Below are 23621 nucleotides of genomic sequence, written 5' to 3'. Positions count from 1 at the left end.
CTGGCATGGGTTAGATGGTTTGACTAGAACCGGTAAGCTGGAGAGCTGCGCCAGCCTCCAGTATGTTTTGACTTGGGCTTGATGCCCTTTCTAATGCCAACCTTCCCACAGAGTGTACCTGGTGCCTTGAACATGTCACTGGCACAGTTACCATTTATGTGTCTCCAACATGGGTGCCATATGCATGCCACTGGCATGGGTGCCTTTTACATGTCACCAGCACTGGCTACAAATTTCACTTAGCTTGATGTATCTTCTCAAGCACAGCAAATTGTCATAAGTCTTGGTCATTTGTCATCATCCCCATGAAACTCAACATCTGGAGTTCATATTTCACCACCTCATCCCACATCCTCCTGGGTCTGCCTCTTCCATAGGTTCCCTCCAAGATCAGCGCTTCTATATATTCTCACATGTTCTGTCGTACATGCACACTGGCATTGCACATCCCATACAGCATACTCGCTTCATTTCTTTCAAGAATCTATGTCAATTATGTCAATCTATGTCAATCTATGTCAAGAATCTATGTCAATTAAATTTAAGAGAAACTGTGATGCAATTTTTTCTTTGAAAGGAATATTGTCATTTTGTCCCTGGGAGCTACAATGTAGATTGCCCCTGAAGAAAAATCTGGGAGGATTCTTAATGCTCTTCCATTAGTCTCTTAGTGTAGCCTTATATGGTAATGTCGGGTAGAGTATTGCATAAATTACACATATAATCTTGCATTTTCTATATCCTTTTATCTAAGGTGTAGTGTAGTATATAGTCTGAGAGAACAAGTTTTCATGTAAACCTTTACAAATCACTGCTTATGTAAATTTTGTACCCCATCTCTCTTTCCCAAATCTGTGTTTGAAAGTTCACCGAAATGACTGGAAAACTGCGACTTAAATTGCTGAAAGATCAATTTGCTTCTCACAAAGAGAACGCTTACTTCTCAGAAGCCATTATCAAAGGATTTTGGTTTGCTGACATGTGATCTCAAACAATATTTGAACCTGTAACATCATCCTATAGAGCTATTTTGTATTAGCAAACACAGAGTTCTTGCAACTTGTCTATTAATATCCATGATATAGTCATCTCTGAAGGCTCAAGTTTGGAAATGTCAGCTGAAATAATGGTGTTTCTCATTGTTTATCTCATTACACAGTAACAGCTTTATATTTTCCGTTTCTTTATATTTTCCCTGTCTTTATATTTTCCGTTTCTTATCCAGGATTGATTGTGAGTCATCGCTATCTGACAGCTGGCAGGAAATCTGTAAGCCTTCATGCCAAAAACAAAGGCTGCACAATCTTTACATCGATGGAGGTATACGGATGGAATAAGATTTCAAGTAAGGCTCAAACAAAACTAACAACTCTATAAACTTTTTTATTTCTATTATTTCAAGTGCTTCAGCAAGTCTCTTTACACACAATCACTGGACTGTTGATTGAAAGAGTTAGTGGCAGATCTCTCTCTTGTCGCAATAAAACAAAATTATTCTAGGTTTTTCTTTACATATTTCATTAGTTAGTGGTAATGTTACAATTTCATGCCATCATAAGAAGTTTTCATTTCGTGTTATATATATATATATATATATATATATATATTATATATTGTATTTGTAAATTTGATTAGTACCTTTTCATTATTTGCTAAAATTGCAGGTGTTCATCTCAAGAACAATGGTTCCATCAAAAAGGGAGCTGTCCTGGAGCCGATGTGGCTTGAAGCAATTCTTGTCCCAAGTTTCAGGCATACTTTAAAATACATGAAATGGGATTTAGGTAACAAGAACGACAATGTATTGACATACGATGCTTCATGTAAAACTGTTTATCGTCAAAGTGGTCGGTGAGTGTACGCTATTCAAATCAGAGATTTTCTTATTTAATTTGTGATAATGAAAGAATATCCTCAATGTTTGATGATTAAAATGAAATTGACATTTCTTCAAACAAATCAGTTGTCTAATTAACTATAATATTTATTATTTGGTAATAATACATCTGTTGTCAACCCTTGTAACTATTTTTACTGTTGACTGCTTGTCAACAGCTAATGTTTCTTAGGCTAACATCAATAATGGTTATTTAAGCTATGTCAATAACAATTATCATGTGTAGTAACTGCTCTAATTATGTGAATGGATACTAAATATAAATTATTCTAAAAACCTATTAGTTATATTCATACTAGTTTCAGACTTTTCATGAGCTTGAAATATCCAATATTTTCAGTATTTCAGTTTGAAAACATACACCAACACAGCATTCAGCCAAAATTTCAAGATGAATTTACTTTTTCTTTGGTGGAAAGCATAAAATTATCAAAAGAGTAAATTATTTAGAAAAATAAATTAAAAAAAAAAAAACAGTGTGAAACCTGTTGCTTGTAAAGTTGAATTATACAATTAACTTTTGACCTCTTGACCATGTAAGGTCTTTTTAGCCCAATGTATTATTACATGTTGCTAGAGATGTATCCATTTTGAGACTTATCCATAGAACGATATTTCACATCTTGAAACGTCTACATTTTCACAATATTGTTACACAATAATGCATCTGCACTTATGAAGCTGAAACTACTTCTATGAGGTAGAAAATTAATAATGGCATTATTGGAAACTCTGTCGAAAGGTTTCAGGACAATAAAAGACAAATTTAATGTACATGTACTTCAAGATCTTTGCCCTTTCCTCTTCATCGTTACCACCACCATCATCATCATTTAACGTCCTCCTTCCATGCTGGTATGGGTTGGATGGCTTGACAGGAACTGACAAGGCAAGGGGCTGCAGCAGGTTCCATTGTCTGTTTTGGCTTGGTTTCTGCAGCTGGATGCCCTTCCTAACATGCCAACCACTTTACAGAGTGTACTGGATGCTTTTTTCACAGCATCATCACCAGTGCTTTTTATGTGGTACTTTGGTTTTAGGATATCAGCTTTGTTGTGGGCAGGTCTTCTTGAGTGGAGTGAAAAATTGGACTTGAGAGATCAAATTATATTCTTATCGAAATAAGTGGAGTGATGAATGCAACATTTCCTAATGCAAGATATTTAATATTATATTTCTATGGCAGAGAATTGCATGCAAAACCTCATACAACACTGATTAAACTCCAAGTTGTTGTTTTCATTGTTTAGCATAAGGTCAGTTCAGTTTCCTAACTTCAACTTTTATCATCGTCTTCCTTGCTTCCTTGGATGGTTTGACAGGATCCTTTGATTCCAAGGATTGCCTCACCATCCAATGTTTGAAGGCCTTCCTAATGCTAACCACTTTACATCATGAACTAATTGCTGTTTTTTTTTCTTTTCTTGCTACCAACACTAGCAACATTTTCATGTAGTTTGAAAGACTATGAACCCCTTGCTAACGGATGAGGAGTTAAATATAAGAAAAGGGCCAGAGCAGAACACATTATAGGAAAGAGGGTGGAGGTGTTTTGGGGTGGAATGGAGAGTAAAAAAAAAAGAAGTGGTAAGGTATTGGGGTGGACCCTTAGGGTACAAGGAAATAGAGGTGGGTGGGGATAGAAGGATTGCTAATATGGGTGACTAAGTGATTACAAGAGTGTGAGGATTGGTGGTGGGGGTGAATGTAATGAAGGAAGAACACGTGTTGAGTAGATGATATGGTGTAGGGGTAGGGAAGAGTGGATAGTGAGATGGATGTAGTGGGATGTAGTGATGTTTATGGAGGAAATATAGTGAGATTTTCTGGGGGTTGAGAAGAAGATTAGGAAAGGTGTTCCATACATGATTTAGGAATGGAGATACTAAAGAAATGATGAGAGGGAGAGGGTGACTATATTCAGCTGGTTTGAACAGGGGAAGTTGAATGTTAGTTTAGGCAAGGAAAGACCACTATAATAAAGGTTAAAGAGACAGATGGAATTTGTTATTTGTATTAATGAGTAAAAGTTTGCTTGTCAATTAGAAACGTGTTTGGGGGGAACAGTGTAAACGATACTAACATATTCGTTACAAAAATTTTAAACCACTTCTTTCAGTTTTGAATCAATTTTACATAATTGGCTGAATTTTCTTGTTATTTGTTCAATTATTATTTTCACAGATACACTGTGACAGCAACAGCAGTTAATGCCTTTAGCCATGCAATATCAGAACCTCTCGAAGTTCAAATATTCTCTAAAATATCATCATTAGAAATAACCATGTCTGGTGAAGTAATTGTGAACTCTTTGATTAAGTTTTCATCGTACTACTACTCGGGATCTGATTTAAATTTCCGATGGAACTTTGGTGATGGCACACCTGAGGAAACTGAGAAAACAGTCTATCATAAATTCAACAGGTTTAGTATATCTTATTTTGATTTTTTAAATGTATTATTATGTGGGATAAATTGTCTGGATTTGTCTGAGATACTCTGTTGGGTTTGGTGTAGATTGATGATAAACAGATCAATGTCAAATGAATAAGACATTCCAAACTTGTGGAAGAATCAATAACTGATTAAGAAAAAGTAATTTTACAAACATGCTTTTGCTCTGCTCATCAACCAATCTTAGAATACAGGGTCAAAACCGACAATAGAAATTTAAAATTCAAGAGTTAATGAGAAATTTCATCCTTCAGTATAATTGTCGTGTTTTGCTTGTCATAGAAATCGTTAACACTATCAAACTACTCTGAAAGGCTATATACAAATCTAATAAAATTATAAACTAGTTTTCTGATGAGATATAAGCTTCATTGTGCTGTGCTGACCTGTTATTGGATTGAATTTTTCAAGTATTTTGAGGAAGAAGAGTAACAGCTCTGTCCTTTGCAAGGTCCACCCTTCCAGACTGGTGAGGTCAATACAGTTAACCTCCTTGAACTTCTCCAGATTGATTTCCATAGGATAAGAAAAAAAAAGTGAAAATATAAAAACAATAAATAAAAGGAAAGGTGGGTAGAAAGATCATTCCAGACAGGAGCAGTATGGGGAGGGAGGGTTGAGAAAAGTGTTTAAGAGTTGATGTACAGATAATAAAGAGAAGAGGAAAAGCAAGTTTATAAATTGGATTATGGGGAGATGGTTGTGCAGCTTTCTTGTTCAATGTAACAGAAGTTGTAGAACATCAATGATTTTAGTCAAAAACTACAAAATGGTATGGCATGGTGCAGAGTCCTGTTGCCAGACACAGGGTCTTCCAGTAGCCACCCTTTCGACCCAGGGCAGCATTACCTCCTCCACACACTTGATGTAGGCTTCCGTGTTGAATCTGAGGCCATGTAGGAAGATGAATGGAGGCATAACATTGCCATCACTAGTGGTCACTCCAGACACCATGATGTTGACTGGACGTTTGATTTTTATCATTCTCGGTTCGATTTTTATCACTTCTGGCATGAATGCCAAGCAGTACAGCATGTTGTTTCCAAATTTCTGGCAGGGTGAATTGCATCATGGGGCTGTTTTTCTCACAGACGGTGCCCAACTGAACCTACCATACTGTGCAGCCAAAGAAACAATGCACATGCACGAAATTAAAAGTATGAAATGGCAACAATTTACCCATCACACCCTGTAGATTAGTTTGATAGGGATTAAGATATTTATTCCATATTATTTACAGTATTGCAGTTGGATTATATATAACTTTCAGTGAATTTGTTGAGTTATAAATTAGTCTCTCTTTTTATTGTTGTTCTTCAGAACTGGTGTGTATGATGTGATTTTGACAGTGTTTAATGAAATCAGCAAAAGTGTTGACACCAAAAAGTTGTTTGTACTGGAATATCCTTGCAAACCACCAGAAGTTAATATCCTTGGATCCAACAATCAGATAGTAAGTGTCTTTTTAACCATGTAAAGGCATCCATCTCTGATCTCTATGGGGAGTTCTTGTACAACTGGCACATATTCCTATTTTCTCTTTCATTATAAATTATTTTTTTAGAATTAATTGGCCTTTGAACTAACTTTGTATTTCATTGTATCTTCTCTTGTGATCATTAACACAACAATTCTATTAAGATATATCTCTCAACTGTTCAATATTGATTGATTGACTCCTTGTTTAAATCAATACAATATCTTGGCTTGATTTTGATGATAATACTCTTGGCAGTGTCTGTCTTTCTCCAAATATCTGTGGTAAGATTTGAGTGTATAATGTAACTCCGCATGGTATAATTAGGTAACATGCAGTAGCAAGGCATTTCTCTTGGGCACAGTGTGGTTCTAAAATGGTAAATCAGTTCTGCTTCTAGTAGACTGACAACTTAATGAATCAGCCATCTTGAATTGTCCTGCAGTGTAATGATTTCTACATGGTGTGAAGCTGTTGGTATATTTTGAAGGTTATTTTGACTACTAGCCATTTATCATTTTGTTTGGCACTATAGTCTTATCAACAATATTGATTAGTTTGACAAGGTTATATTAGAGACACGTGTTAGTGAAACTCATTTAAATGCTAACAATATTTATTTGGTTACTATATATCTAATTTCAAATAATCTAAAATGCTTTCATAATTTCTTGTCTTAAATAATGAGAAGTCTTTTATAACTCATACACTTATTCAAGTAACATAGTCTAACCAGGCATATAATTTGCACTTTTAGAACAATTTTAAAAGATACAAAGTAAAATAATTGTCTTCAATTTCTTTTTTAAATTATAAACCCTATCAATATGATGTTACTAGGTCCAGCGTTCCAAAGATGTCCATATTGAACCAGTTGTGTCAGTTGACTGTTCCAATAAAAGAGACATTAGTTATATTTGGACAATCAAGAATAAAACAACTGGTGAAATAGTGCAACCTAAAAATATTGCAAAAGAAGTATTTGAAGAGAGAATCCTTTTCCTTCCAAGGCTGACTCTTAAATATGGGAATTATTCTGTTGATTTAGAGGTAAGTCATCATATTTTAGATCCCTTACTTTCAATCACTTTTACATCGTACTCTTCTGTTTCAAAAATACTTTACTCTATTCAATCTTGACCCTTTTGCCATCTCTTCCTTTCTCTCATCCTCTCTCTCTCTTTCATTCTCATCTCATTCACTGTTATATCTTTCATCATTAAAATCACTTATTTTGACTGTGATTTATTGACTACATCCAGAAGAAACTTCACTTTCATGCAAAAAAGATTTTTTAAAAACTCTAAAAGCTCATGGTTTTGGAAGATCATCATCAGCAGCAGCAACAGCATGATGATGGACATTAAATAATGATGAAGACGATTTATCTTCAAAAGCCATTTCACCCATACTTGATTTCATATATAAAATTAAATAAAAAAAAAACGTTTTTAAAGCTATAAAAATGTATTTTTACATTATGATTTAAAGCTTTGCTCTGTGGCAACTGTAATGTATTCCTTTGAGTATTATTACTCATTAGAGTTTGGAAAGGTGCTGCAAAGAATAATCTTGGAGAACATAGTCCAATGTTTGGAACCATGAATTCATTGTTAATGGTAGTTGCACGTAGAAAGCTAATTTGCTCCATGCCAGCATGAAAGGTGAATGTTTAGCAGTGATGATGATAATGAACCAGACATGCCAAGCAACCGAATACTCCTGGGAGCTAATCCACAAACCAACAAATTATTCTACAAGCTTCTACCAATTATGTTTTGATTACATTGGTAATTATTGATAGCCTATAATCAAAAACAATTATATTCAACCTTCAGTGATAAGAAAATTTCATTGCTTTACAAAGTCTGAATTTACAAAGGAATAAATTTATTTACCTCAGATTAAAGATGCATGTGGATATAGTTTTGTCACTATTCCAGTCATGTGATACAGTGTTTCCAGCTTGTATTGTTAAAGGTCATAGGGAATCCAGACAAGGGCACACTATTTCATTTTGAAACCATAATTTTTATTTTGAAGTTTATCTCTACACATTTTCTACAGTGCTCAGTGTCAGCACATGAAAACAATGCACTGCTAACACAGAGTAAGGCACAATGTTCACTTAAAAAAACTTTGATATATTCAGTAGTATACTATGGTTGAAAAATGAAATACTGTGTCCTTGCTAACAATTAAAATTTACGTACCACTTGCCAGAAATGTGATTAATATGTCAATTGGTATATCAAGTGGTGTTACACCATTAAATTTAATAGGTATTTAAGCAATGCATTTGTGGATAGAGTTAATGAGTTGAATGTGGCACTGATGAAAGAGCAATAATTTTTGAAATATGCATATACACCCGTTCCCTATTTTATTCTATTTTCAATCGCCTTGTTTACATGAATGTATTTGTGTACAAAATGTTGTTATCTTCAGTGTTGGCTCTGAATTCTATAGAAAATCTGTTGAGATAAACTTAAAAAAAGATTATGATGTTGGCAAAACTTGTGTTAATGTATATTTTATACTTTTTTTTATTGAAAGGTGAAAATTGATGGAACGATTGTGTACACCAAAGTAAGGATGGGTCTCACTGTTATACCGTCCCCTCTCCACGGCATCATTGTAGGTGGTATCAGGCGATATGTATCGCGTACATCAAAAAAAATTGTTCTTGATGGATCATATTCCAGAGATCCAGATTCACTAACTAACAGCCATCTCAGGTAATTTCATTTAAATCTAAATGTTGTTTTTTTTAATAAACTTTTTTCTTAACAACACTTCCCTTTCATTACAGTATATATAGTTCCCTTGCAATAATATCAAGCACTTGCCTCTACAGGTTCATCCTTCTACATTGTAGGTTCAAATTCTGTTAACATTACCCCTTATTTCCCTGGGGCTAGTAACAGAGCTAATAATTAAACTCTACCCCCTCCTCCTCCCCTCCATATCTCATATCTTGTGCTAGTGTAAGACATTATTTTCATTATTGTTGTAGTCAAGCATGTATTTGGACAATTCTTAAAATAGTGAAACATTTACTGTTTTTCCTATACATTTAAAGCATAATTTGAGATAATTTTACTCTGCTCAGAATCAATTATTTCTTCAAATCTTACCAAAGCACACAATTTTTTTTTACCTCAGTCTGCTTTGGTGACAACAGCCACCACTTCAACTGTCAATTCTGAATTTCTCTGACTATGTTTGCATTGGAGATTTTACAGTAAAATTCTTTGCCCATACAAAGTCACTTTTCTCTACTGCCTAATAATAACTTCATTCAATAATAACCATTACTTTTAGAACATCGTTGTAAGTTTTATTTTTATCGTAGTGACTCAAAAGGAGACGGATTTTCTGTTACTCTCTCCAGGTTCACTATTACAATTGTTTGTGGTTATTTACAGTAGTGTATTCTACCTCTTGTTTACATACTGTAAAGTAAACTCACTGAGAAATATATTTACCAGAGACTCCAATATAGAACCAAATACAAACCATTGTCTCTTTGGTCCATATGTTCACATTATATTTCCTAACCCATCCACTATTATCACCGTGTGAATATAATAGATTTTTATTCTTAACTGACACCTTCATATGGATAAATGAATTGAAAATAAATGATTAACTGACTGCATTGAATCATAGGATGATGTCAACAGTTTTTTAGAAATTACCAGTTAATGTGAAATGCTATTAAAAATTAGATTTAAACTAGATATAGACAAAGTAGAGTATGATAGAGTTCTCACTTCTCCCTTAAATATAGTCACTTTTACACTTCAAACCCAGACATTTTTGTTGTTTATTCTTTAATCATGATAAGTTTTCTCATTGATCTGTTTTTACATTGAAGAAATTTTATTTAGAGGATTTTTATTACCATTACAATGTTAGATGTAACCAGTGATAATGTTTGGACTCTTTACAGATATCAATGGCACTGTTTGAATTTAAGAAGGAAAAATTCTACCTGTTTCAATGATACTTTCAATGGTAACAACATTGTGAAGAATGAATCCATCTTAGTATTTCCTGGTAGTTCTCTGAAAAATGGACTGAATGATTTTGAGTTTCGGCTTACTGTGTCGGTTCCAAGTTCTGAGAAAGTGGTAGTATCGCAAGTTCTTTTTGCCTCACACATACCAAATATTCTAAAGTAAGATATTTCACTCTATTAATTATTATTCTCTTTATCTGTTTGTGTGTATGTTTAGATTTTCTGAAGGAAAAATTTGAAGAGAAAGACTACAAACTAAAATGCTAAATATACGATTGTGAAGAGCAACATTGAAATACTATTGGACATTTAATCTCATTACTCTTTATTTGTACAGAGTAGTTTTACATTCAAGTTTGATATATATTCACCAAGTGTAATTTTACACCACAATAACTGATAAAATGTCTTGCTTACTTGGACACCTCCATTCACAGTGGAATTATAAATCCTGTCATGACATGTGGTATACCAGTCTCCATCGTTTCTTGTCGGCTGCTTGAAAAGAGCTCAGCTCTTTATTAAGAGTTGCCTTCCTTTCTTTGATGTTGTCTTTCCATCTTTTCTTCTGTTCACTTCTCCTTTCTTCCCTAACCCTAACCCTCCTTGAAAAATGGTGAAATGAAAGGCTACTAGATCTTGTTACATGGTCATCATTCTGAGATCTTTATAGAAGCCAATGTGATGCTGGATGGTTTTGCTGATCTTCTCATTTGTGATGTAGTCCAAGTACGAAGATGCCAATATAGAAACATAGAAACACTACCAGGAAGAGAAGGGATATATGTACATATACATTTACACTCAGAATTGAGTGAAAGATAATCAATAATTAGAATTGGGAGATAATTAATACTTATCATAAAAGTTCATTATTCAATGAGAAACTTGGAGTATCAGCAGAGTGTACATACGGGGACACACACGTCTGTGTATAATATCACAGGCATAGCTATGTGGTAAGAAATTTGCTTCCCAACCACATAGTCCCAGGTTCAGCCCCACTGTGTGGCACATTGAGCAAGTGTCTTCTACAACAACCTCAGGCTGATCAAATAATTTTCACCGAATAATTGAACTACCAAGGTTTACAAATAACATGGCAGTCTATGTTTCCGATTAACCTAGGAATAGAAAATGAAATTGAAGGCTGGTTATTGTCGGGGTCCTTGCCCTGTAATGATCCTAGAACATTCTCTCTCTTGCAAATATCAGAAATTGTTGTATATTGTTGGCAGAACTTCATCTAAATCATCTGATTTAACAGCACAGTTAATTTTCTCTTTCACCAAAAGTGCTTTCTTTCTTTAAAAATGTTGACCATACATAAATTCAATCGCAGCATTACAAAGTATAACATAAAAACTGGTGTGGATCAAGCCGACTGGAATCTACATATGTAAGATGTAAGATGCTGATTATGTAATGGTGTTTAGATGTTAGAGAAAGGATTTGTGGTTGAACTGTTACCTAACTACAGCCGTTCTCACTGGTTTACTTTCATGACATCTGCTGGATTAGAAGTTATGAAATAACACTAAGGAATTCCTTATTTATCTCATTCCATTTCTGGACAAAGCACACAAAATACATGTATCTTCACTATGACCATCTCTGTAACTCTTCTTTAGCCTTTTTGTTTTCTTTTTTTATAATCATTACTGTTGTTGTTCGATTTACATATTTTTGTTGGATCAAAAATTTAACAATGAAATTCCTTTCTCATTGCTGAAAATTTTTTACTTACAGTGTGATGGTTGCATGTACAACATGTGTGAACAATGTGATGAATGCTAACGAGAAACTGACACTAGAAACAACATGTGATAACTGTGGTGATAATGCAAGTGCCTTGACCTATGAGTGGAATGTGTTCCGAGTTATTGATAAAGGATACAATAAAAATTTTGGTGCCCATGACTATGGCAAATGTGTTGAAGCCAATGGGTCATCCTACATAAAGTTGAAATTAAATGATACGGAAGAAAACACCACCACTACCTCCAACACCAATACTACACAACAGCCAACAACAACAACAACAACAACAACAACGACTACTACTACTACTACTACTACTACTGTGAAGCCAACATTGCCTCCACCAAAAATGCCACCAATTTATGAAGACCCTGGTATGTGATATTCATTTGGATTTTTCTTGTATCACTTAGTAATTATTGATAAAATAGCTTTGAAAATGGTTATGTTCTTGCTTGGGGTATTAATTTCTTTTGAAAGAATTAGTTCAATCAGTTGATTGACCTTTCAGTTCTGTTTTTTACACAGAAACAAGAAACAATTGTGCTAATTTCTTGGAGTCTAATCACTTCAGTTGATAACTGAGATTCCTTCTAACAATCTTCCTAACAAATGTAAACCAATTGGCATTTCATTGTTGCAATTCGACTTTTTCGATACTTACTCACCTGAGGCCACCACTGCTTCCATCATACAAACTTACTTTTCTCAAGTGATTTAAATTAAAACCTATTTCAATTTTATGCTAATTTATATTCCAAACACCAGCTTAATTGTGACAAAAGTTATTTTACTAAATACTTCATTATTTCCCAAATTAATTGAAACAAAGAGTGGATTTCATTAGAAATGTGATAATCATCATCGTCATCATTTAACATCCATTGTCCATGTTTGCATGGGTTGGACAGTTTGACCAGGGCTGGAAGGCTGCACCAGACTCCATTCTGATTTGGCATGGTTTCTACAGCTGGATACCCTTCAAACACTCAAAAGGTGCTTTTCATGTGCCACCATTAAACAATTAAGCAAAGCTGAAATAATTTGATTAGTAATTTTTTTTTTTTTTCCATAATAATTTCTCTTATAAATGGGAAACTAATTTTGGTGAAAATCAATGAAGTTGTAAGCTATTCAATTGACTACTTTGTGCTAGTTCTACTCTAACTCTATGAAAGGATGAAAATCAGTATTGACTTTGAAATAAATTTCAAAGCACATAGACATTGGCATCTGTTCTAGAGGTGTCTCCTATGGTTTTTTAAAATTTTTTATAATTAATTGCTTAAATGCCTTCTACCTTAAAAACCAATAACTTTTCTTCTTAGCACAATTAATAAGATAAAATTCACATCAGTCATAATGAGAAGAAAGGTGGTTACAATGTTTGTGTAAGACTAATTTTTTTATTCTTTGATACAGAGATTAGTGATAGCATTGGAATTGTCTGATTTTTGTGTTGAAACAATATTTTTTTGTTATAATTTCTAGTTGAAGGAATACCAAATAATCCTTTTTTCCATGACATGGTTATACCGGAAGGTAGGTCGAGTGTTGTTTTCACATTTTCTTGCCTGTTATCTTAAGTCACATTTTCAGAATGTTTAGAATCATTCTTAAATGAGTTGTATGCAAAACCCTAAAATCAGAAGCTCTACAATGTTCTTCCTTCTCTCTCACACTCCCAACCCTGCAGTTGTAATTATCGCATTGTGGGTACTTCTTATCCATTTTTGAGTCTCTGCTCTTATAATTAAGAGATGTTTGGATACAATCTACATCATTTTTAGGAGGGAGGTTCTTCTGAAACACATTATCAGAAGAAGTCAAAATGAAAACAGAATATGATCAACTCCAACAACCTAAACACCTCTTACTCAATGACATTCACCGAATACTTCGAACACATCCTGTATGTCCAACCTGGAAGTCGTATGCATATCATCCACAAAACCCTACAGCCTTAATTGTATCAACATTTACAAACATACAAGTAGCAAATACAGTGATAGACTATATAAATAATGAAATATTAAAGTAGCAAATAAAAACATTCATATTGAAACCAAGATCTTTCAAGACCAGTATTTTACATTGGTTGTAATAGAAACGAATTGATTTATTTTCTTATAATGTTACTCTTGTGTCATATCTTAACATTTTCTTCCTCCAACAGTTATTGAAGGCGAAGGGGAAAGCAGCAGGCACGGCCGTTGGCCACGTAAGTGCACTTTCTGTGAATTTTTTCAAATTTTTTTTTCTCATTTCTTGTAGGAGTTCAACTCTCAACCACCTTCATCTTTAGTCATCAGTCACAAGTTTTGTGTTTGTGTGCATGTTTATATTTCATCATCATTTAATGTCCGCTTTCCATGTTGGCATGGGTTGGACGGTTTGACTGAGAACTGGCAAGCTGGGCGGCTGCACCAGGCTCACTGCCAACCACTCTGAGAGTGGATTGCATAAGGGCCAGTCGGGCGGTTCTGACAACGACCATGCTCAAAAGGTGTTTTTACGTGCTACCTGCATGGGAGCCAGTCTGGCAGCATTGGCAATGACCACGCTCGAACGTTGTTTTTCATGTGCCACTGGCACATGTGCCAGTAAGGTGACGATGGTAACAATCACGCTCGAATGGTGCTTTTTATGTGCCACTGGCATGGGAGCCAATCCATGGCCCTGGCAACGATCATGCTCAGATGTGCTTTTAATGTTCCACAGGCACAAGTGCCAATCAGGCGGCACTGTCATCGGTCACGTCAGTGGTTTTGATTTGGCTTTGATTGGAGCAGATGAAGAGTCTGACTGCCAGACCATATTGATGTAATTAGACAGATGAAATAAGCTGAAATAGATTGACTGTCCTTCAATGTATAATATTATACTGAAATAACATTTAGGAAAGGCAAGATATCTCAAGTCTAACATTTTCCATTGATTGTAATATTTAAACGTCTTTTATCTTTTGTGTTATTTCTTATAATGTCATGCTTGTTTCAGATATTCACATTTTCTCTTCTTACAGCAGTTATTGAAGAAGGGGAAAGCGGCAAGCAAGACCGTTGGCCGAGTAAGTTTGAATTTTTGTGAATTTTGAATTTTGTTTTCTCATTCTTTGTTAGAGTGAACCGCTCAACCATCTTCATTAATCACTTTTATTCATCTGCTCTGCTGAGTGGTTGGCATTATAGGAAGGGCATCCAGCTGTAAAAATCCTGCCAGAACAGTTGCAGAAGTCTGGTGCAGGCTTCGGCCTGGTCAGTTCTTGTCAAACCATCCCAATACCATGGAAGGCAGACATTAAATAACAACAGCAACATCTCTCAACCATCTTCGTCAATCACTTTTATTCATCTACATCAAAAAAACTTTCCTCCCAGTAGAATATCACCACTTTTGCAAATGCAAGGTCTACAACACCCAATGCATGGTTGTGTGGTAAGAAGCTTGCTTCCCAACCACATGCTGTGACACCTTCTCCAATGGTAACTTGGTGTGTTCAGCTATCATTGCCAGGCTCCGCTGCTCATTAGGCTGAGAAAGGCAAACTGTCAAAGTATCTTTGACAGGTTTATGGTTGAGTCTGTGGCTGTGAAGACCTCTGGCATTCTTGAACCCCAGACCATATCCCTGCTCACTGCTATCAGGATGGAGATGGCTGTCTGAAAGTGCAAGCTGCATGTGTCATAGAGAGGCTGTTCCAGTGCATCTGCCTTGCCATCCTCTGGGGCAACGCCTTTTCCATTTTGTCTGCTGGGACCATGAAGCAGTTTGACTTGTACATTCCACTCCTTAATGTTAATTTACACCTTTATATATATATATATATTGTATTTGGGGATGGTCATATTGCCAAGAAAACAAATATATAAACAGAATATATATATATATATATATATATATATATATATATATATATATATATAAATGAAAGATTGATAGAGAAGACAGAGTGTATGATGATAAAAAGTAATGTCTTGTCACAAAGAGAAACAGTTGTTTTGTCTTCATGGTGCACTTCTTCCTCATGGGCGTGGAACAATGCAATAACACCTGATGCAATGCACAGTGCAAAGAAGACCCCTCAGGGGGCATAATACGCCTTTAAGTGCAGAGATTTATATTTCAGTTTCGCTGCATTGAGAGATTCTATCAGTGTGGGTGGATATGTTCAAATGAGAAAGAAAATGCAGGAATGGAATCTCAAAGCACCTAACATGAATGGGGTGGGATGTGTGTGTGTGTGTGTTATTATTTGGGGTCATGAGGATATTGTTAAAACTAAGAGGTATAAAAATAAAATAAAAAATACAAAGAATCTAGTGTGGGGTTGAGGGTGTGTAAGCCTTTGATTTGTGGTGGCTCTGGCAGCCGAGTGTGACGCCTTGGTCCATGCCCTCCATCTTCTTTATTAATCTTTAATATATACCCTACATGCACCCTGGAATTCCTGGAAGTTGATCCAATGATGAATGCAAAGCATCACTGATGAAGCCTGATAAGGGTAAATGGGCCATATTCCAGCCTCCCAGATGCACAAACACACATGTAATATATACAAACACATGTACGCACCCACACATGTATAAGAACATGTTTGTATGTATATGAAGAAGATTACTCATCTATATGTGGCAGAGTTTATTTGTGTGACGTTAATGACTCACACATAACTACTGGCTTGCATTTTTGGCAATCAATCAGGCTATGTCAAAGCCTGACTGATCACTGACTGTGAAAAACTAACTAGTGTAGATACAGAGGAAATCAGAGAGAGAGAGAGAGAGATAGTGTGTGTGTGTGTGTGTGTGTGTGTGAGATGGTTATAGTTTCCAGTTTGAAATGAATGTATTTCAAATTACTGAAGCTTAATTTTGGCTGTTTACTTTTTTCATTTATTTTTAGAACCCCAAGTACCTCCGACTAAAAAGGTTGAAGGTAAGTGTACTTTTTGACTTCACTGATTTTATACTAATGTTAATTTATTGTAGCTTCTTCTCTGAGCCGTTAAGTTTGCAGATTAATTGAAATCTGTTTTATGTCTAATGCTCTTCACTGCAATAAACTTAACTTTCTCTCTCTATATATATATATGAATTGGTATCAAAAAGTTCCAGGACTAGCTATGTTTAATAAAAAATAACTTTTGTTGGTCTTTATTACAAATGAAGCCATCATCATCATCACTTTTACTAAAATTATGAAGGCCATTAGATCAGCAGAATCATTAGTGTTGGGTTCAAATCCCATCAACACCAAATTTACCTTCCATCCTTTCAGGGTTGATTAAATAGAATTTCAATCAAGTACTGAGGTCTGTAGAATCAACTTAACCGTTTCCTCTAAATTTTAAACTTTCTGCTTTTACTAGAAACAAGTTAGAAAGACTTATTTATTGATTTATATTTTTTTTACAGATTCAATTGTGGATTCTAATTTTGTGGCTAATGTTGAAGAACACATCGTCAGCAAGTCACGTCGGAATGTGGTGCTAAGCATCAATGACACCTTAAGCATGATGAGTAGTCAGTCTCTTGTAATTAAGCCAGGTGTGCTCTCTCAGGGACGAGACTATATCATTCGTGTAAATGTCTCAAAAAAAGGTTGGTTGTTCTTTTAGTTTGGTTTTTTTTTTTGTGCTGTTATTTTAAAAATTAAAACAGATTTGTAAATTAGGTCGTTAAGTTTCTATCTGTTGAGAGATTTAATTCAACTTTGAAATTGATGTTGTAGTGTGCAGAGAGTGTGAAATTGATTTATTGGTTGATGTGGGTCTATTTTCTTCCACAGATAATGATACTGATAAGGGTACATATGGTGTTGCATATGCTCATTTCCATATTAACGAGAGTCCATATTTAGGAAGCTGCAGTATCAAGCCATTACATGGAGTAGAAATGGAAACCTCTTTTAGTGCATTCTGCTATGAATGGAAAGATAAAGTAAGTACTCTTGTGCTTCAGGTTCTAAACTATAATTCTAATAAACACCCTGACCTGAAAATATTCTCAAGGTTATGGCTTCTATGTAGCAATAAAACAAATCTCACTCTGTATTTCAGCACCTACCATTGATTTATGAGATCAGTTATAATTTTGAAAAGAACCAACGCAAGAACTTGCTTTATCGTGGCCTCAATGCAACCTTAAACTTTATGTTACCAGCAGGAAATCCAGAAAATGATTTTAAAGGTAGGTAGAAATCTCCTGTTATGGATTTTTTGACAATTTTCTGACCTTGCAGAAGGTTTCACAAAATTTTCACACTCTTATAGAAGGGGACACACACACACACATAGGTCTCTCAGGTTTTTTAGAAGGATATTGGAGTGCTGTGGGCCCTTGAAACCTAAGTTGTTATAGTATCTGGTCCTGTATCTTGATGGCAATGTTAGGATATGTAGCACTATGCAGTGGCACCCCATTCTGGTGTTTGTGTAACTTTCAATGCCAATGTTTGGTACAAGTCCTTCCAGAACTTTCCAGATTTATCACAGCATATCTTTCTTATTCTATTTTGCAAACTTTTCTTCTCCACTTTTCCCATACAAATGATTGGAGGGAAGCTTGTTATGAAAAATTTTTTTTGAAAATTTATGACTTCTCCCTGTAATTTAAGGGAGGTTTAGCTGTTGTTTCTAGTACATTCCATGACCACCTATTATCTTGCTCGTTTCTTTGTCACTCTGACATATATTGATGTTTTCCAATATTTTTCTCCCCATAAACACAGTTTCTGGAATGATAATGTGGTGCTCTGTTGCTTGTATGTAAGCAACAACAACAAAACAAAAAAATTTATAACTTAAAGTTTTAATGCCCCACCGCACATCAAGCTTGTGTGTGTGTGTGTGTCAGAAAAACATATTTACTAACAGTAAAGTATGCTATCAAAATAAATTATCATTTACGTACTTTTTTTAAATCACTGTCACCCAAATGAAAACTCTTACACACACTGACAAACACACACACACACAGTGTGAGCAATATACTTTTATACAGAGTGAGGGAGAGTGTGGTAAAAATGTATAGAAAGGGGTGAATAGTTGATCATGAGTAATGTGAAAAATGAAAGAGAGAGAGAGTCTCTCTTTGTGTTGTTAGTTCCCAACTACTGTTCCACAACTGGTGTTAGTTTGTTTATGTCCTTGTAACTGAAGAGTTCAGCAAAAGAAACTGCGAGAATAAGTACCAAGCTTTAAGAAAACAGTGCTTTGGTCAGTTTGTTTGACTAAACCCTTTAAAGCTGGTGCCCCAGCATGGCCACAACCCAATAACAGCAACAACTAAGAGATAAAAGCAGAAGAAAAAAAAAGATAAAAGCTATATACACACATCCGAAAGGCTTCAGCATAATTTCCAAATTTTAAATCACATGACTATTAATTAGGTCTAAAAATAAAAGAGTTTATAAAAAGATACAAATATCAATTCATTTACTTCCATACACACAAAAATTTGATTAAAGAGGTTATATTCCATCTCATAAAAATCTTGTTCTATGAAAGTTTGCAGTCATTGATACATCGCTTCAATCCTTTAGCATTCTTTGTCAGACATATTGCTAATTTATTCACATTATTTTTGAATTAATCATGCATTATTTAGTAGCTTCAAGATTTCAATTGTGTCTTTCTATACTTTTAGAATGACATTGAAAGGAAAGTTTGAGAGATGAACCGATTAAATACTAAACAATTAAATTCCTCTACATTTCATCCTGTATACATGTGTACACCACTAAATGTTAATACATGTTTTTATCTACTCTTCACAGTCAATGTCTATATTGCCGTGATGGACAGTTTGGGAGCTCGGACCTCTGTTTGTTTCATACCTATTCGAGTGACACCAATTAAAATTGGTGCTGATGATTATCTGTAAGTAAAAAATGTCTGCATTCTTTCTGTTTTCTTACATTATTTTAATCATTGATTTTTGTTGTTAATTCGCTTTAATGATCATCTCAGCTTTATCACACCTATGGCAGCAAGGCAGCACTCATTCACAAAGCAAACAATCAATCTTCTAATCATGGTTGTCTCATCTTTATTGAGAAACATTTTCATATTTATTGCTTCACCTCTGTTACATTTCAAAGACAATCAAGGGTTTAGTCTGTGCACAGGGTAGTGATGGGCATGGCTGAGTTCTATAACACAGGGATCTCATACCCAATGGGTTTCTGCTGAGTTAACATCTGCTGCTGTTGCCTGGGCACCTCTTGTTATCTTCCTCTTACCCCTCTTCATTCTTTATCTTTTATCTCTCCATTACTCATCTGTCACTCGTGTCTCTACCTTTAATTTCCTCTTCAAACTCTATCCATTCTCTTCTATTCACAGCGCAAAATAAAGCGTGAATCTCTCATACTCACTCTACCCTGCTGTCCATGGAGGAATGTCTTTGAGCCTGTTCAACCATCTTATCTTTCTAACATTTACTTGCTCACTTCTCACTGAACTATGCCATCCATTCAACCATACATTTGGAACATGAGTAAAGTCTTGTATACCTTTTTCTGACCTCCTGACAGATTGTATTTGTAATATGTGAGTTGGCTGGTTCATTTATTTTTCTAAGAACCTCCATCTTATCTGGACTGTCATTTAGGCATTTACTCATGAAACCAAATGCACCAATTATTATTGGTATAAATATGAATTTATGATCTGGGTATAGAAGCTGGAAGTTTTGAAGCAGCTGTCCATAGTTATCCTCTTTGAGAGAAGAAAGTCTTCACAACAAATTCTGATGTGATTGTAATTTACATGTATTTATGGAAGATATGATGAAAATTTTCCATTTTTCAGAACATTATTAAGAAACAAAGTCAGGAGTGAGGTCAAATTTCTGTAGTTATGCCTTAAATTCACTTACTTGAGTATGAACGAGTACTGTTATTAGATGTAGCTGCCATCCGTATTTGGGCTGTATCAGTACTATGGAGTGGGCCTACTTAAATGGACCAAAGGAGAGAATCAAGGAAGAAAATGACAATGTATGGAGTTTTACATCCTAATAGTGATGTGCGTAGGATTTAGTTAGCACAAAAAGGTGGAGGAAGAGGTTTTGATAGGCTGTGAAGATGGCATAAGAAGTGAGGAAAATAGTTTTGGTTGGTATATTTGGAACAGCACAGAACCATTACTCATGGGAATTAAATTGGCTGGGATCACAGAAGAGTTCAAGAAAAAGGAAACTGAAAAGAAGACTGCAGGGTTGAAAGACAAAGTGATGCATGAACAGTTCCTAAGAGATAAAGATTAAGACTCTAATTTTGGAAAGACAGACAAACATAAGCGTCAAGAACTAACTACGTAAAATTCTTTCTAATCTTGGCATAAGGACAGCAATTGGGAAGAAGAAGCAAGTTTGTCAATTACATCAACCCAGTACGCAACTGGTACTTTTTTTAACTGATGTCTAAAAGGATAAAAGGAAAAGTACACCTTCACTGAATTTGAACCCAGAATGCAAGGAGTTGAAAGAACTGCTGCCATGCGTTCTGTCTGCTGTGCTAATTGTTCACTACTTTAATGGTGATGAGAATAATTATTATTATTCTTTCTATGGTGGGCACATGGCCTAAAATTTTGGGGGAGAAGTCTGGTCAATTACATTGATCTAAGTACTCAACACGTACTTTTTTTATCCATCTTGAAATGATGGAAGACAAAGTCAACTTCTATTGATAGACAAAATGGTAATGCAAGATTGTAAACAAATGCGAACAAATCTGGGAATGGCCTGGATTGACTATCGCAAAGCTTATGACATGATGACAACAGGATCAATGTGAAAGAAGAAGAAAGAATAAACAACTATGACAATTTGAAGTGGGAAATACATGAAGGGTGTGGTCAATGAAGAGAGTAGACGTGATACCAATAATAATTGGTGCACTTGGAAGTATCAGCACTCAACTACCGACATGGCTGGAAAAGATTATTGCAAGTGTGAAGGTAGGGTTAGGGTTACAAGGTAGGCTACAAGAATCAGCATTGCTTGGAACTGCAAGAATTCTTGGCAGGGTTCTTGAAGCATGACCAGTAAACAAGTGTCACCTCAGTCTACTGGCTGTGGACACTTTCCATCATACCCAACAAAATAAGCAGTGAGTTTGCATCACATAATAATAATAATAATAATTATAATAATAGCAATTCTTTTGTATGTCATTTGCAGAAATAACACATTGAGGCGCTATTTGGCTGAAGGTGATGACCGAAATGCACGAATATTCGTCAATATGCTGGCAATCCGACTCAACCGGTTTAATCCTATAAATGAGTCAATGAAGAATTCCAGTTGGAAAACCAGGCATTCACTTTTGAAAATCTTGAACAGTTTACCAGTCCGAGATGAGGTTTGCACTTTCTTATTTTTTCACCTTTTAATGTCATTTTAATGTTTTTGATTGCTAAAAGGTTTCCCCAGAAACATTAGAATACTTCAGAACTGGTTTAAAACCTCCTGAAAACAAAAGAGTTTTTCAGTTTGTCCAAAGATAAATTATTGGAAGGAAAACTGTAGAACCACTTTAATAGTTTGTAATATAGGCTCACAAGGTTAGAAATTTAGGAGGGGTTAGTTGTAGTCTATTTTATTGATCCAAGAGAGCTGAAAGGTTAAAACTCACTTTGGTGGGATTTGAAATCAGAATGCACAGCTCAAAAAAACAAATGATGCAAAACATCTTATAAGATGCTGTAATGATTCTGCCAACCTTTCAATAATATTTTTAGCAATAATAATAGCTTCAAGTTTTGGCAAGTCCAGTAATTCTAAAGGGAGAGTTTGGTCAATTACATTGATCCCAGTCCTTGCTTGCTATTTTATTTCCATCAACCCTAGAGAGGTGACAGGTATACTTGACATTGGTGGAATTTGAACTCAGAATGTAAAAAACCTAAAGAAATATTGCAAGTCATTTTTTTTGCCGCTTAAATGATTTTGCCCACTCACTGCACTCTGATAGTGATGACAAAGGTGAAAAGGACGATGCCAATGTCCATGACAGTGAGGAGAATAAGGATGAGAACAATGACAGTAATAATAATGATGTTGATGATGATGATGGTGAATAATGATGAGAAGAAGGAGAAAGAGGACTATGATGATAACAATGCCAAAGAAGAAGAAAAAGTACGAGTGGTGGTAAATGTGTTTAGTTTTATCCAAGTTGATACATAAAATCTTTACATTTGTTTGTGTTGCATCAGATAAAGAAGAATTCTATGAAAAAATCATCTCCAGTTCTTGAAACTGTTTCATAATTATTGATCAAACAGTTTGTCCTTATTAACACAAGAGTGTTAAAGCAGAAACGTTGAATGGATAGGATTTTGGACCTCCAGCTCATCATTCTTGGATTCAAATGCTCTGCAGACATTTCATTATCAATTTTAGTTCTACACTTAATTCTACATCATTTGGTTTGTCTTGAGAGATAGATACAGTAAGAATTTATCTCTTAATCATTCTACAACCATTAGATCAAAGTTCAATTTCATCTCTTCAATTGAATGTTCCAATATCATTAGCTCTCTCATTGTCCATCTTATAGAAATTTGTATTTTTGTTCCCCATTTGTTGTAAAAATTTTTTCATAAAGGTTCTGCATTTTGAAAATATTTATCAGTTAGGACACCTTGTGTCATTTTTCAAGGCTTTTCACAATGTAGTAAGAGAATATCTTTACATTCTACACATTTACACTGAGGTTTATTTACTCTATCACACCTTTTTTTGTGGATAAAATAAATAAGAGTTATATTACTGATGTTAACCTTATCAACTAAGTTTATGAACTCCTTTAAAATCTGAACAATGTTTCCCATATCTGAAAAGTTCAATATTTGTTCAACATGATTTCATGTTGACCTTGTCAGTTTATTAGATGAATTGCTTTTTTTATTTCAGTTTGAAACTCTTCAGACAATGCAAGCTGTTGAATCGATTACACTGAAAACAGATGAGGTAATACATTCACCTTCTGATTTG

The 23621-nt window shown here is 34.9% G+C and overlaps 1 protein-coding gene across 2 annotated transcripts in view; it reads left to right on the top strand.

Annotated features, from left to right (window-relative positions):
• The window catches only part of LOC106880231 (polycystin-1-like protein 1), a 247369-nt gene that overhangs the window by 156871 nt on the left and 66877 nt on the right, over positions 1 to 23621 (top strand). Inside the window, exons 18-35 of one of the 2 annotated variants that reach the window (XM_089356923.1) lie at positions 1226 to 1345; positions 1665 to 1851; positions 4082 to 4321; positions 5672 to 5804; positions 6669 to 6878; positions 8385 to 8566; positions 9784 to 10011; positions 11602 to 11987; positions 13105 to 13155; positions 13790 to 13834; positions 14642 to 14683; positions 16519 to 16551; positions 17031 to 17216; positions 17404 to 17555; positions 17675 to 17804; positions 19393 to 19495; positions 21804 to 21984; positions 23541 to 23597. In XM_089356923.1, the coding sequence (XP_089213049.1) occupies positions 1226 to 1345; positions 1665 to 1851; positions 4082 to 4321; positions 5672 to 5804; positions 6669 to 6878; positions 8385 to 8566; positions 9784 to 10011; positions 11602 to 11987; positions 13105 to 13155; positions 13790 to 13834; positions 14642 to 14683; positions 16519 to 16551; positions 17031 to 17216; positions 17404 to 17555; positions 17675 to 17804; positions 19393 to 19495; positions 21804 to 21984; positions 23541 to 23597 (2666 nt within the window). Of the gene's footprint in view, positions 1 to 1225; positions 1346 to 1664; positions 1852 to 4081; positions 4322 to 5671; positions 5805 to 6668; positions 6879 to 8384; positions 8567 to 9783; positions 10012 to 11601; positions 11988 to 13104; positions 13156 to 13789; positions 13835 to 14638; positions 14684 to 16518; positions 16552 to 17030; positions 17217 to 17403; positions 17556 to 17674; positions 17805 to 19392; positions 19496 to 21803; positions 21985 to 23540; positions 23598 to 23621 lie in introns of both variants that reach the window. The other variant, XM_089356922.1, reaches the window with a different exon arrangement.

The sequence above is a fragment of the Octopus bimaculoides genome, chromosome 9 (assembly GCF_046866305.1).
Source record: "Octopus bimaculoides isolate indiv1 chromosome 9, ASM4686630v1, whole genome shotgun sequence".
NCBI lineage: Eukaryota > Metazoa > Mollusca > Cephalopoda > Octopoda > Octopodidae > Octopus > Octopus bimaculoides.
This window is presented reverse-complemented; position numbering and strand designations above follow the sequence as displayed.